Source organism: Salmo salar, chromosome 12 (genome assembly GCF_965601325.2).
Source record: "Salmo salar chromosome 12, fSalSal1, whole genome shotgun sequence".
Taxonomy (NCBI): Eukaryota; Metazoa; Chordata; class Actinopteri; order Salmoniformes; family Salmonidae; genus Salmo; species Salmo salar.
Genome location: NC_138302.1, coordinates 62,378,765 through 62,393,393, shown reverse-complemented (window position 1 = coordinate 62,393,393; position 14,629 = coordinate 62,378,765). Strand labels below are relative to the sequence as shown.

The following is a 14,629-nucleotide window of genomic DNA, read 5'->3' as shown; positions in this document are numbered from 1 at the left end:
AAGTAATAACCTCGGCAGCCAAAAGCAGTGAAAAAATTACGTTTTTATTCAACCTTTTTTTCAATCATTTTTCAAATAGCCGGATTTCCCTTCCCATTCCAGATACAACACACTTTTCGTGTGAAATGAAGTTTATAGAGGAACATCTCTTCCGCTTCGATTGTGTTGCTGTTTTCTGTTATTCGTCATCAGCTCCACGTTATCTCGTAACTTTATGGTGGGATATAATGTCTGTTGTACTTTTGGATATCTCACACTCCAATTCGATATTGAACATCAGTAAAAGTAGGCGATGCTTTGTAAAAATCAATAATAACTAGCTGGCTTGTTAGCAGTAGGTATGTTAGGTAGGTAGCTAGCGACGTTAGCTAGCTAGGTTGCCAGGCAGAAGATACCGACCCTACCTTCTGCTTGTTTACACTGAGCTCGGAAAGCCATCGTGGTAACATTAAGACACAATGGAGCCAGCGCAAGATATGGGGTTGGAAAACGTACCTCAATGCAAGGATGCGATATGCCACTGTACTCCAAATTCTACCTTTATCCACACTGCTCCACGGAGAAGATTGGAATACTACTAGTGTTTCTATGTTGTTCAACACAACATGCCATTCCATAATGACTACTGGTAGCTAGCATGATGACGAAAAGGGCTGTATTCTGGAAAAAACGAGCAGTATTTAGATCTTCTCGATGGAGCAGTGTGAAATCGTAACATTGAGTAAGTACATGGCATATGCCATCCCTGTATTGAGGTACGTTTTACAATTCATATCTCTCTCCAGCTCCAAAGGTGTCTTAATGATGATTGCGTTCCGACCTCAGTGCAGCTCAATCAGTGTAAACAAGCGAAATTGTGGGGTCGGTATCTTCCGGAAAGCTAGCTAGGACGCTATCAACCAGTTGTTGACGTACTGCTAGCAAGCCAGTCAACCAATGTCGGTCAGCCATCAAGTAGCTAAACATTATTTTTTTACCAGAGGACATGTAAAACACGAGTTTGTCACTTAGTTAGCTAGTTCGTTGGCAAGTAAGCCTAGCAATGTTGTTAGCCTAACTAGCCAACTAGAATAATGCTTATAACAGCTAAGAGCTAGTTAGCTAGGTCGTCATGTACTAGCTAGCTAACTCAATTGAAATGGATCTGTGAAATGTCTGCCATTTCATTTCAGGTCTTGAGTAACTGACTCCCTATACATCAGAGGAGTAGCCTTGCACTCATTTTCAGCTGCTCGGGGTTCCCTGTGTCCCCTCCTTAAGCGTTGGAATGGGCAGTCATTTCCGCAGCTACATCTGGGACCCGGTCCTCATCTTGTCCCAGATTGTGTTGATGCAATGTATCTACTACAGCTTTCTGGGTCTGTGGCTAGCTGGAGTGGACAGTCTCGTACAAACCAACAGATCGCTGGACCAGATCTTCAGTTATGAGGTGTGTCCTAGATGTTTTTTTATTTATTGTCTTTCGAGTTGACAGTGGACTGATTCATAACACGGCTCTATGCTTGCAGGTTCTTGGTTTTGCAACAATGCAGGGCAGACTCTCAATGATGGCATTCATCTTGAACTCGCTTACCTGGTAAGTGAATAGGCCTAAAAGCTGATTTATGCTTGATACGGCTCCGTACGTGTGACGCAAATGGGAGCCTCCGAGGGACTGCGGAGGCCAAATCAAAGTCTGCGTTGCGACAATGCGGAGGGCTCCGTATAGCTCCACATTGACATGATTGGATGATGGTAGGTGAGGGCGGTATGTCGTGTATAAACACAAACTCCCTTCCTTGGCAGTAGCTCTGCTCCTCAAAGTGCAAGAAGTATGAATGCCCTGACTTCTGCAGAGGCCATGTTGTCCAACCACTCTGGGTGAAAGTGAGATTTGGTGATGAAATTTCACTTCCTTATGTTATAAAATGCATTTTACCAAGATAAATATGATTATTAATGTTCTGGATTGTTCAGCGAAGTCCTTCTCTAACATATCATTAACATTATATCCAAAAAGTCAGATTTCGTAAGCTAATACATTGGAGCTTTTTTGACAGAGCGGCGCGCTTTCTCGCAGGGAGTTTTTGAGGCTTTTACATGTTGTTGTGGTCATCTGCAAAGTTGTTTCCGTTGGTCGCAAAAAGCTAAATTAGCATGACGTGCTGAATTAAATGTGAAAGGCTTTGAAAATAAAGAACTTACGGTACGCTCAGTGCTTCATTGACGTTTCACAGAGATTTTGTGATGAATCTTCTTAAAAGAACAGGAATTTCGCATGAATATGAAAACGTCTAGTAAAATATAAAAATACTACATCTTGTCTCAAAATAGATATCTATCTTACCTTTGAATTGTTTTACGTCCTCCGGATTTGAGAAGAAAGATGAATTCAACGGTGAGCCTGTCGCACAGTGTCCAGCCTAGGTGACGCAATGCTATTTTCCAGATTTTTGACCATTTATTTGCCTAGTCTCAATTGATTTAGTCACCCTAATGTTGGCCATCCTACAAGGGTAAAAACTCCAATAACTTTTTATGATAGAGACATGAGGTTTGGACCATTTCGTTTTCTTAGAGGAGTATCTACACAATTAACATTATTTTACCCATTGGTCAAAATATGCATTTTTTATTTGGCTCCCTAGCCTAAATCTGAGTGCTACATTTTCACTCAACACTTTGGTATGAAGAAGTCCAGTCATGTACCATTGATGAAAGACTGGCTTATTATGAGGTCAATAATCCATTATGCTCTATAATAGACTACAATCTTAAAGGGATACTTTATCTACTTCCCCAGAGTCAGATGAAGTCGTCGATACCATTTTTATGTCTCTGCATGCAGTTTGAAGGAAGTTGCTAACTAGCGCTAGAGCAATTGCTAACTAGTGTTAGCGCAATGACTGGAAGCATGCTACTAGATACTATAGACTTCCAGTTATTGCGTTAATGCTAGATAGCATTGGCTTGCGAAACTACCTCAAACTTCCTTCACACTAGACACCGAGACATACAAATAGTATCCATGAGTTCATCTGACTCGGGAAGTAGATAAAGGGCCTCATTGTCAAATTCCCGAAGTATCCCTTTAATGTTTGGTAATTTTACCTAACTATGAGCTATGAATGAAACACTTTTTTTACATTTACACACGCACTTCAATTGAAAGACCAACCTGTTTTGAGTCATGTTGTCCTTCATCGTGCATCTGTCTCCCTGTTTCGTCAGTGCCCTGGGCCTGTGGTTCTTCATCCGCCGAGGGAAGCAGTGTCTGGACTTCACTGTCACTGTGCACTTCTTCCACATGATAGGCTGTTGGATCTACAATGCCCACCTCCCGGCGGCCCTGTCCTGGTGGCTGGTCAACGTGGCCTGCATGGCTCTGATGGCCGTGATTGGAGAGTACCTGTGCATGCGGACTGAGCTCAGGGCCATCCCAGTCAACAGTGGACCTAAGTCTAACCTCTGACCTGACCCCACTCTGTGACACTGAGTTACTCCCTGTGAACTGTTCACCTACAGTTATCTGTCCAGTATGATGTGGGGAATGACATTTGTGCCCAAAGACTTGGTGGGACTGGGAAGCGAGCTGCAGTAACACAGTAGTTGTATCTAGAGACAGAGATGCTCAGAGTTGGAAGATTGCACACCTCTCAATGGATTCAAGGACTTGGAGAAAAACTGAATTGGTTCTGGTTGCTGTATTTATTTGTACACGTACTACACATCTAAGAGTGAATGCTAACTTCTTCCTTGACCCACTGACTAAGATACCACTTTCTTTGAGACAGTTTGAATCAGAGTTTAGTTACAAAGTGTTACAAAGATCTGAATGGTTTCATAATTGTATTAAATGAAGATATTGTCACACGATGAATGTAGAGAAATGGTTGCCATGCGCATGCTTTTCGGTTATGTCCTATCAAGTTGAGAGAGAAAAAAGTGCAGCTTTAGTTGAGCCAGTTGAATGATAAGCATTGAACATGGTACAATAACAAACTAGTCATACATGTAAAGAACAGGTCACCAAATATGGAGTTCTATTTTATTCCTCATTAAGGTATGTGAGCTTGAGGGATGAACGGAATCAGCAAAGCTCAACCATACAATCAACGTTAGGAAGTTAACGTGACAAGAAAGCACATGGAAGTAGGCCTACTGAGCCATGCTACGGGAGCAGCAATTAAGTATTGAAATACAATACTTAATACAGGCTTTTTGTAAATAATGTACTCTGTGGTTGGTGTCTCTGAAAGACCACATACATATTGAATTCTTACATTCTGTAGTGTTTCGGGAGCAGCAAGTATCTGATAATCATTCCTCGCTCAGCACGATGCTATTGGTTTTAAAGTGTTGCGTGTATATGATGGGATGCTGTGGAGAGCAGATGGTCCCTCTGGGGATGGTCTGTCAGCCACCAGCTGCGTTATGACAGGATGCTGTCACTGTGTGTGTGTGCCTGACTGTGCTCGTTGGTGCCGTGGCTAGTCTATGGTCAGTTTAAATGTAAACCTACTTTAGTAAGCAGGATGCTCACTGTTAATGGTTGTCTGCTGATTTTCAACACACTTTCTCTTTCCTTCTCATAGTCTGAAAAGTATTTTACCCAAAAATAACCTAGGCTATGTGTCATCTAGGGACCTTTCACATGTTTGGATCTTAATTCGGAACTTCTGTGAGATCAGAGGTTTAATTTGAATTGCGGTGGAAATCAGGACTATGCAGTGTAATGTTTCTACACCAACTTTCTCCTCTAGTGTTGGTGCTAAGGGGTTTTATATCACCAAGTTGTTAAACTCTTAGTAAGTTTGATCGTTAGAAGTCTTGAAGGGAAACTCTGCCACTTTTCAACCTCATATTCATTTTCTCCAGTACCATTGTCTACATATGTGAAAGCGATCTGTGGTTAAAACGATTAGAAAAAAGGTTCTAAAAAATGCTTCTCTCTGACATCACATGGTAGGATTAAAAGTAAGCAAGCGGGAGGGTATTTTCTTGCACCCCACTTCACCTCGAATGTCAAAGTTTAAAAATCACTGTTAAAAAAAACAACGTTTTAACCTTTGATGATGTCATCAAAAATACACAGTATTCACAGATGTAGATACTGGATTGGTGCTGGAGATAATTAATATGAGGTTAAAAAGTGGCGGAGTTGCCCTTTAAGACCAAATCCTTTGTTTTTGTTTTATTGTCACGACAAAGAGTGCTTCTCTTCACATCACAGATTTTCCTGGGATGGTTTTTGTCAGATTTTAAATCACAACTTGTTTTTTTAAATATATTTTAAGCCATTTATGTAATAAAGCTAATGAAACTATAACTGCCTGCAGTATTGTAAATGCATTTGTTGAAAGTTAGCTCTTGTTGTGGATTTAATCTATTCAAATCAAATCACATTTTGTTTGTCACATATATTTATTAAATAAACTGAAGTTAAAAAAAAATAGCAGTAACAATAAAATAACAATAACGAGGCTATATACAGGGGGCACCTGTACCGAGTCAATGTGGGGGGTAGAGATTAGTCGAGGTAATTGAGGTAATATGTACAGCACCAGTCAAAAGTTTGGACACACCTACTCATTCAAGGGTTTTTCTTTATTTTTACTATTTTCTACATTGTAGAATAATAGTGAAGACATCAACATTTTGAAATAACACATATGGAATCATGTAGTAACCAAAAGTGTTAAACAAATCAAAATATATTTTATATTTGAGATTCTTCAAAAGTAGCCACCCTTTGCCTTGATGACAGCTTTTTACACTCTTGGCATTCTCTCAACCAGCTTCATGAGGCCTTCCTTTGACACCGCCTGGTAAAGAGGTCCTGGATGGCAGGAAGCTTGGCCCCAGTGATGTACTGGGCCGTACGCACTACCTGTAGAGCCTTGTGGTCGGAGGCCGAGCAGTTGCCATACCAGGCTGTGATGCAACCAGTCAGGATGCTCTCGATGGTGCAGCTGTATAACCTTTTGAGGATCTGAGGACCCATTAGACCAGTAGACGATAAGCACCAAGGAAAGTCATGGATCATCTAATTTTCTTAGACTTTGAAAAATGTCTCTGTAAGTAAGTGCAATGCAATAGTTTATACTTCTTCCATCAATGGAACCAATGTTGAGATGAATTATACTTTTCATCGATAACATAGATCTGAATATTCAGTCGTTGCTCGTCATCCGATTTCTATCCACCAGCACATTACTTGACAGTGCAGGAAGAAGATGCAATACAAGCCTACTTTCTTATATCTATTAACGTTGACACACAAAAAAAAGTGATTGTGTGCATTATAATATGGGATATTGTGGGAGATGTACACTGGATTGAAGAAATGTCAGCGACGGAGGAGGCAACATAATGAGGGGCTTACACTACCACCACACATGGATGTTAGCCTCCCATGGAGTAGCCCCGGGGGCCCTGAGCCCTGCTGGACCCTCTGCCTCTTCCCCTACTCCCTCTCTGCTCTCTTTGAGGCCAGGTGGGGGAGAACAGATGGGAGCCCACTAACGAGCGGCTGATTGGCGGCTGGGCTGTTATGTACTGGATCCAGTCCTCATTATTAGCACCTAGCCACGAGATGACTAAAAAAAGAAATGTGTGGGGAAGCAGAGGAGTGACATCGTATCAACAAAAACTCTCGGTGCCTAGAATCTATCTGTTCTCTATGATGGTGATGGAAAATATACAGAGTATCTGAGAAGCAGCGAGTGATCTTGAAGTAGTAGATCCCCTCTGTGTGATCATGCGTGTATAAACAGAATGTCGTATTTCAAACTTCATACTTTATTTCAAACACATTACTTTGCAATACAATACTTAATACAGCCTTTTTGTAAATAATGTACTCTGTAGTTGGTATCTCTGAACGACCACATACATATTGATTCTTACATTCTGTAGTGTTTACTGATGTATTTTTCTCTGTGGTAATTCTCTGTGGTAATTCAATAATCAGTCAGTCATACATGTATAGTAATATACTTGGTGGTTATGATATCTCCCTTAAATAATGTGGTATTTTTCATGCTTTCGTTAGCTGCCGATCTCACGGAAAAGGAAAGTAGTCACTCAAAGTGTTTACAACACATATTGCTCATGCTTTGAGAATAGCAAAACTCTTTGCTGTTCAAAAATAATAATGGACACTTGGCACCAGGCACACAGATTGGGTGACAGAATGCTACCACATTCAGGAGCACAGACTAGGTGTGGAGGACAACCAGTACAAACATGCTTACGGAGGATTATGTCTCTTGGGAATGGATTCTAAACGGAATATCTAGCCTAATATCTAGACACAACCATGCAGAGAGAGATCCATACTATAGATAATGTTGGAAAGGTACAAAAGAAAAGAAGAAGAATGATCCTGTGTGGGCTGAAGTAGTGTGTGGAGATTTTGATTGAGAGATTTGCGCCAAAGTCTGAGCACTAAGTCAGCATTCACCCCTAATTTCCTATTTGGTTAGAGCACAGTAACAGAAAACCTATACACTAACACTACAATATATTGCTATAAAACTACTTAATGAGTTCAATTGCATATTTATATTGACTCAGTTTGATGATATATTACAGCTGTTGACAACATCAAATACTGTATTGCACTGAGGCATTAGGGCTAACAATGCAGGGTGGTGCCCTAGGAGAATCCTTAACTTAAAGATGTCCTCCAGCGATTTTTTTAACGTTTACTGTTGAAAGAGATATCCCAAGTATAAATACAGTAAACTACACACACTAAAGGGTAAAAAAATATGCTTCGAGCAAAATAGTGTTTTTTAGACACAACTGCAAACTTCGAGGAGTAGGGCATTTAAGGAGTTGGTCTGATGGGATTCCGTGATGTCATCCGCCTCCTCCTTGCTTGCGGAACAGTAGAGGAGCAATAGAGAACAAAAGAGGAAAGGCCCACCCCCCCACTTGTGCTATGTCATGACATATCTTGACCACCTATTGAGATGCGCCTTTTTTTAAAAATAAATCAGGTGTTAACTGAGGTGAAAAGGAGACTGGAGTACCACTTTAAGTCCTATATATTTTAGCGTTCATAATAAAGTCTCTTGTCTTTATTTCTACTCAGTAAGCTGTGTGTTATTGTAAGGTTGAATGTGCTTTGACATGAAATGTGTACAGTTGTGTATAGTTGTTATGGACTCAATGATATCAAATGAATTGACAGCCATACACTTTGACTTCCATACAGGACAGATTCATAAAACAACACTGAAGATTCTCACATAACCAGATACCATTTTCAGGTAGAATAACTATCCACAATGACTAACGGTAAATTAGTCATTTTACTGTAAAGTGCATAATAAAGCAAGGAACAATATTTTCAGTTAACAACATTGCCTGACTTTAACAGCACCTAATGTAACAGGATGACCAAAGAAATGGATTAACAGAGCAAAAATATGGAAAAATGCCTTTTTGGTGTCATTATAGCAGCCATGCAACACCAAACATTGGGCTGGTGTGTAGGGGTCAAAAGGTCAAAGTTGAAAGAATTCACTTGATTGTCAACAAAATTGACCAATTGCTTTAAAATTGCTTTTTTCATAGGCGTATACTGTAATAGGTTTTCATTACAATTGCTTGGGTCTTGGGTGTGTATTTTTATCCAGACTCATCAATAATGATGACATTAACATCTAAGGCCCTGATAACATAACCTTCTAAATTACCTAGTGCCATAGACATCTAAGGGGGGTAACCCAGATAGATAGGTATCCCTCCGTCTCTCCACAGACATCAATGGCTCTGTTATATCATAGCCTTCTAATTACCCAGTACCATAGATGTCTATGGCTCTGTGTGCTAACCTTAATCCATATTCATTCTCTACTCACTGATCCCCCCCCCCCCCCCCCCATCCTTGGCTTCAGTTTTCAGATGTGCTCAGGATGCAGCCGGCCACCCCGGGGAATGTGAGAGTGCATGGGGTTGGGAGCGAGGAGGAGGGAGGCATCCCCCACCTATGTGGATGGCCAGATGGGCCCTCCCAGGATCAGCAAGCCTAGGAGCAGCAGGGGTAGAGGGGATAGAAGCGAGCGCATGCGGGGGGCCGAGCTGGGGCTGCACAGGTCGAAGAGGCTGCCCTGGAAGCGGATCTTCCTGGAGTCTTCCTTCAGGGTCTCCCAGATGGAGCCCACCTCCTCCTGACACCCGGACAGTGCCGTCAGGGCACACGTGTGGAACGCCTCCCAGTGGCTAGGGGTGAAAGATCCATCAATCAAATGTATTTTATAAAGCCCTTTTTCCACCAACACATACACTGCCTCGTTCATATTTGACATGGAAACATGCTATTGGTTACAATCTATTGGATTCAAGAATGTTATTGGTTTGATTTATCTGGCACTTTAATTGGCGCACATGCAAGGCTTCAAAGCTCTCCTGTAACATACGGCTGAAGGTGTCTTATAGGAGTATTTTTTGTTGTATTATTGTTTTGAATTGTTGTTTTTATACTACTGTCCAGCAATACTGTACATTAATGCGTTTTGCAAGATCAACCCTCCTTTATTTTGTAGCCACAGAAATTAGATTAGAAAAAAGAGCTGACGCTGCAAGGGGACATTTTTCCCCCAGGAAAGGCAGGCCTGTGTAAGCTTTAGGCAGTAATATACTGTACTATAGTAATGGAATGCACACATTAACGATGACAAAAAAACCCAAGATGGCCTCAGAATTTCATTACTGCTGCAGCAAAGTCATAAATTATTCAGTACAGTGGCTGTGTTTCAGCACCATTCATTTCTGCTATCTCCCTCGGAGGTTACAGCATCTTTTTCTTCTCTCCACTGTTCTTCCGCAAGGTACACACCTCGCTGGATTTCAATACAAGATCTGATATACACAAGCAGAAGGAGAATGCTTGGTAAAATACAGACGCTGTTCTATATACGTTCTATCTGCCTATGGTCGTAAGAGTAATCAGGTTCCATGAGATCCTGGTGCACTGCAAACGCAGACGTACAGTAAGTGCAGATGGATAGAGGATGCTGTACATTGCACACACACATACGCACACACAGGGGCGGATTGGCCATCTGGCAATTCTTTCAGATGCCAGATGGGCTGGACCATTTTTTAGTTGGGTGGGCTAGTTGAAATTGACACACTCAAAAAAATATATTTTTTACATAACAATAAAACCATTAAAAGGTGACATGGCTGGTAGCCCATGGGCCTGTTCTCTGTTATAGTAATCAATAGTGAGCCTTCGGCAGATCAGTGGGAAACAACCAGCCTCCCTACCAAGATGGGCCAGCCTGGTTTTCTTATAAGCTGAGCAGAGGTCAAACAAACTCACATTCAAAGTAAAAAATGGCATCAGCAAAGAGACCTGCTCCGACTCTGTCATCAGTTTGACATCCAAGATCATGGATCGTAAAAAATGAAGAGGGTGCCTACAAACATAGAAAGAGCACATTCTACATTGTCACCTCACTCAAACGTTATATTTTTTGCGCAGCTAAAACCATGATTTGGTCAAACAGTAAAGTGCATTATCCTCATGATTCCTGTAATGAAAGTGTCTGCCCTGCCCCTGTGCCTGTGTCCTCGCTGGGACCTGCTGCTGTGATGAGCGAGCCACTCTCCTCGCCCTCTAGGCGTTCTGATGGTATAACATTTTAAATGCAATTGTGGGGAAAACCCAGCTTTGGAAGCTTCGTCCCCTTGTCCCTGTCGAAGAGATGAGGGTCTCAGCTTTCTGTCCGTATATTTTTGATTTCTCATCTCCCAATATTCAGCTCAATAGCAACTATTTTACAACCAATATATTTGATATGGCTTTGTGATATGGAGCTGCGTGTCTGCAAAATGCGCACTGGCCATTGCGAGGGTATAGGCCTATTAATTATAATAGTAAGGTCTCATAGCCCACAACTAGTAGCTATGAGACAGGTAGCCTACACATTTTTTTTAGGACTTTACATTTATTGTTAGATAAATACACAGTGACCAGTTTATTAGGTACCTGGTCGGACACCCCTTTGCCTCCAGAACAGCCTGAATTCTTCAGGGCATGGATTCTATAAGGTGTGGCGTTCAAACGTTGCTCTATTGGTATCAAGTGTCCTAACGTGTGCCAGGAAAACATTCCCCACACCATTACACCACCGACACCAGGCTGTACTGTTGACCCCAGGCAGGTGTCAAGCCACGGCCACGTGACTCACTGTCTGTAGGAGCGAACCATTTTTGTGTACGGGGTCGTGTACCTAATAAACTGGCCCCTGAGTATACATGGCTACTAGCAGTAGGTATTATATTAAGTTAGCGATCTAGTTAATGTGTTTTGAGTTTCTACTTCCTTCGGTGTTGAACCCCAAATTAATTAACCTATGATAGTGCACATAAAGATGAATGTAATTCATCTCTATTGAAAAAATTAGGAAATTCTGGAGTGCGATTCTGACAGTAAAATATAGCAACTAGCCTGTAGTCTAATTGTCAACCCAAAATTCATGACAATCACTGGATTAGGTTGCACATAAAACCATATTGAATCATGCATTCCTGCTTGGACGTGTTAGATGGAAAAACGTATTTCTTGAATTCTTGAGTTGGCAGGGTGATATGGGCTAGTGTGGATAAAATGTCAGGGCCAAATTGTCCCAGTCCCTGTCCCAGTCCGCCCCTGCACACACACACACCCCTCTCACCTGCACACAGCTTCCACTCCCATCTCGCTGGTCACATTCTCTTGGTAGTTATCCATGCTCTCCCCCAACTCCAGAACACAGTCAGAGAAGTCCCTGTAAATATTCTCACACTTCACATCTACCGCTGAGACTCTTGCCACTGCCAGGGACACTACAAAACACAGAAAGAAAAATACATTCAAATGCATTAAGGAAAGAATTCCCTTTTGTTCTCATAAGTTTCGTTGTACATTTCAGGCATTGCACTTACAGAGGCCAAATATAATTGTTTTATGTCATGATAGAATAACAATAGGCTCTTGTATCACCTTTATCAAGTTATTTATCTACCTCCCTATCTGAAGCAAAGGGTGTCTTCTGAAACAAATGGGAGGATGCCAAAAGTAGGTCACCCTCCTTCTATGTTGTTCTTGGAGTTAAAATGGAGGAAACAGAGTAATATCAGCCCTCAGCATCCCTCCCAGGACTTTAGGAGATTTGGCAGGATACGTTTTTCTTCCAGTCATTCCAAATTGCCTCTCAATGTAGTTTTAATGATGAGGGTTGCATGGGAGATATTTGGCCTGCTTGGACAGTGTGATTTAGATACAATCAGCATAGGCTACCTGTGAGAATGATTGTCATAATTCTCTCTCATCTCTCTCCTCTCTCCCACTCACTTATTGATTGCTTAGGGTCAGGGATAAGGTATCAAAGGCCACTGTAATAGCCACTGTCTGGGACATCAGCTTGAAATGATCGCTTTAAAAGCATTGAAAACATTGAAATGAATCAGGGAATGGGTTATATTGGGATTCTGAAGAAAGACCAACTGCTCCTAGATTTTGTTAGTTTGCCTGGATCATTTTCAAGAAATCTATTCAATTCCCAAGTCCCACTGCACTGTAGGCTGTCTCACATTCAATCCATTGCCCCCTGCCAACAAGCAACGCCTTGCTAGATGTAAGGTAGGCAGTGGTTATATTACTGTTTGTTCAATATGAATATTGTTATAGTACACCAATATGATTCAGCTTGCACAGGTTCAAAAAGTTTAAAACCAGGAATTATTGTTTAATTTATCAGAATGGATATGAATGTACATGGAAATATGTGCAGACATTGTATAAATACTTATGTTCTGAGTGAATGCATGGGATTAATTTATTAAACTAACAAGAATGCTAGATGTAGGGTAAGTGACACTACAATACTTAAAAATATTTGTCATTTGCTTTCAATTATTTGTGCATTAATGCATGCTTTATACATCAACACAACTCTGCAAGTCTATTTTTGGCCCAAAATCTTTCAAGCACTCCAGAATCTATCCTATTACACACACCTGAGGGATGATGAGTTATTGATAAGCTCTTCAAATATGAAAAAGGCTCGTCACTGTCAAATAATTAAACTCTATTCTCACCCTGCATGCAACATCTACATTTAGACTACACCCTTAATTAATAAAATATTACATTTTTCATCAAGATATTATAAAACGTGCAATACGAAAAAGTATTGTTCTACCAATAAATCTAAAATGATACTTTATCCAGCCTTACCTAATGCAATAAATGCACAAAATCTTGAAATCTTCACCGACGTAAATCCCATATCCCATATCAAACCCAGCGGAGGGTGCCTTGCGCCATCTGTGGGATCCAACAAAATCGCTCATAAATTGAGATAAAATCAAAGCGAAGTAAAATGAATCAATCAAAATAAATGACTTGTTGCGGCATATATGTGTTAACAGGAGGCGATTAATTAACATTTGCAGAATCAGTTTCAGTTTATTCTCGATCAAAACGAATGTAACAACCGTGACGTTACCTGCCCCTTTCGTGCGTGCTGCCTCTCCGAGCGCTTCTCTCACTCACCTCATGGACGCTCCGCGCCAGAGATACGTTTAGTGCCATCCCATGTTTCTCATTTGCTGACAGTAAACAGACAAATAGCCCATTGGTACATATTTGGTCTCCTCAGTCGGTTCCCTGTTTATCTGACACCAGTCATCTTTTTCTTCTGAGAATAATACTGAGCAAAATCAAAAGACCAAATAATGTGCATATTTCAGAACATCATAAATTGCGGCATGAAAGAACATCACTTCAACTTTAAGAAAAGAAAAGAAAAAAGGCAAATATTTCAAGAAAGTGAACACATTTCTCATCCAGATTTCTTTACCTTTTATTTTTTTTAGAAAAAAATTACAGCATTTCACCAATGTACTGTGGGTACATTTGTGGTGGTATATGGTCTGGGAGAAAATGTAACCTGACACTGACAACCTGACACTGACAGCGAGTGCTGTTTGCAATACATTTGCATCATTCATATTTAACAATGTAACTTGGTAGCGGGTGGCCTTTACTTCCTAAATTCTCTTCAATGAGCATTTCACAGCAGCTTTATGATATTTCAAAGTATGACATGAACAAGGAAAACCTTCCCTTGGAAGAACTTGGAGGTCACCATCTCAATTCCTGACTGTGTAGACAAACTGAGGGAGTCGTCAGGCACAGAATGAAATAGAACAAAACCCTTAATATCGTAATACTTCAGAAATGAAAGCATTCCTTACAAAAAGTACAACAAAAACTAAAAAACAAGATGTTGATTGAAATACTTGGTGTAGCATTACCGGTTTCTTTGGCAGGTATAAAACTCCACGTCTTACCCATCTTTCATGGGTCTGGCATGGTGATCCAATTACTCAGTCTTTAGTCTCATATCAGTCTCAAAATGTCCCGCTGGAGTGGTGTCTAAATGGGACACATTCATGACACCACTGTCTTCAGTCCAATAATGTTTGGTGTAGGCCTATGTATCGGGGGCATATTCGAAAAGCTCTTGAGTAACTAACTTGGTCCACCCAGAGGTTGATGTTGGTTGGGTTGTTGGAGCTTGTGATGGCACGGGCCTTGAACATGGGCCTGGTGGACATTGATATGAAGATGGCCGCATCATGG

The 14,629-nt window shown here is 41.0% G+C and overlaps 2 protein-coding genes across 4 annotated transcripts; one reads left to right on the top strand and one right to left on the bottom strand.

Moving 5' to 3' along the window:
- Positions 1-104: 104 nt before the first annotated feature.
- LOC106565403 (protein SYS1 homolog) lies at positions 105-5,308 on the top strand. Of its 3 annotated transcripts, none has more exons than XM_082959187.1 (4): positions 105-217; positions 1,173-1,429; positions 1,509-1,576; positions 3,211-5,308. In XM_082959187.1, the coding sequence occupies exons 2-4, from the start codon at positions 1,268-1,270 to the stop codon at positions 3,449-3,451; spliced, it is 471 nt and encodes a 156-aa protein (XP_082815313.1). In that variant the 5' UTR covers positions 105-217; positions 1,173-1,267; the 3' UTR covers positions 3,452-5,308. The 3 variants fall into 3 exon arrangements, with proteins under 3 accessions (XP_082815313.1, XP_082815312.1, XP_013987969.3); XM_082959186.1 differs by having other exon boundaries at positions 129-721; XM_014132494.3 differs by having other exon boundaries at positions 130-285.
- A 1,456-nt stretch (positions 5,309-6,764) lies between these two features.
- On the bottom strand, positions 6,765-13,523 carry nrn1 (neuritin 1). The gene is given in 4 exon segments (NM_001165369.1): positions 6,765-9,213; positions 11,676-11,826; positions 13,220-13,309; positions 13,491-13,523. Coding segments are annotated over 3 exon segments (438 nt in total). The 5' UTR covers positions 13,272-13,309; positions 13,491-13,523; the 3' UTR covers positions 6,765-8,978.
- Positions 13,524-14,629: the final 1,106 nt, after the last annotated feature.

Bases quoted from the DNA above. Each gene is read 5' to 3' on its own strand.
- LOC106565403 (XM_082959187.1), top strand. From the start codon at position 1,268: ATGGGCAGTCATTTCCGCAGCTACATCTGGGACCCGGTCCTCATCTTG. The intron at 1,430-1,508 runs GTGTGTCCTAGA...CTATGCTTGCAG, and splicing joins ACCAGATCTTCAGTTATGAG to GTTCTTGGTTTTGCAACAAT. The intron at 1,577-3,210 runs GTAAGTGAATAG...CTGTTTCGTCAG, and splicing joins ATCTTGAACTCGCTTACCTG to TGCCCTGGGCCTGTGGTTCT.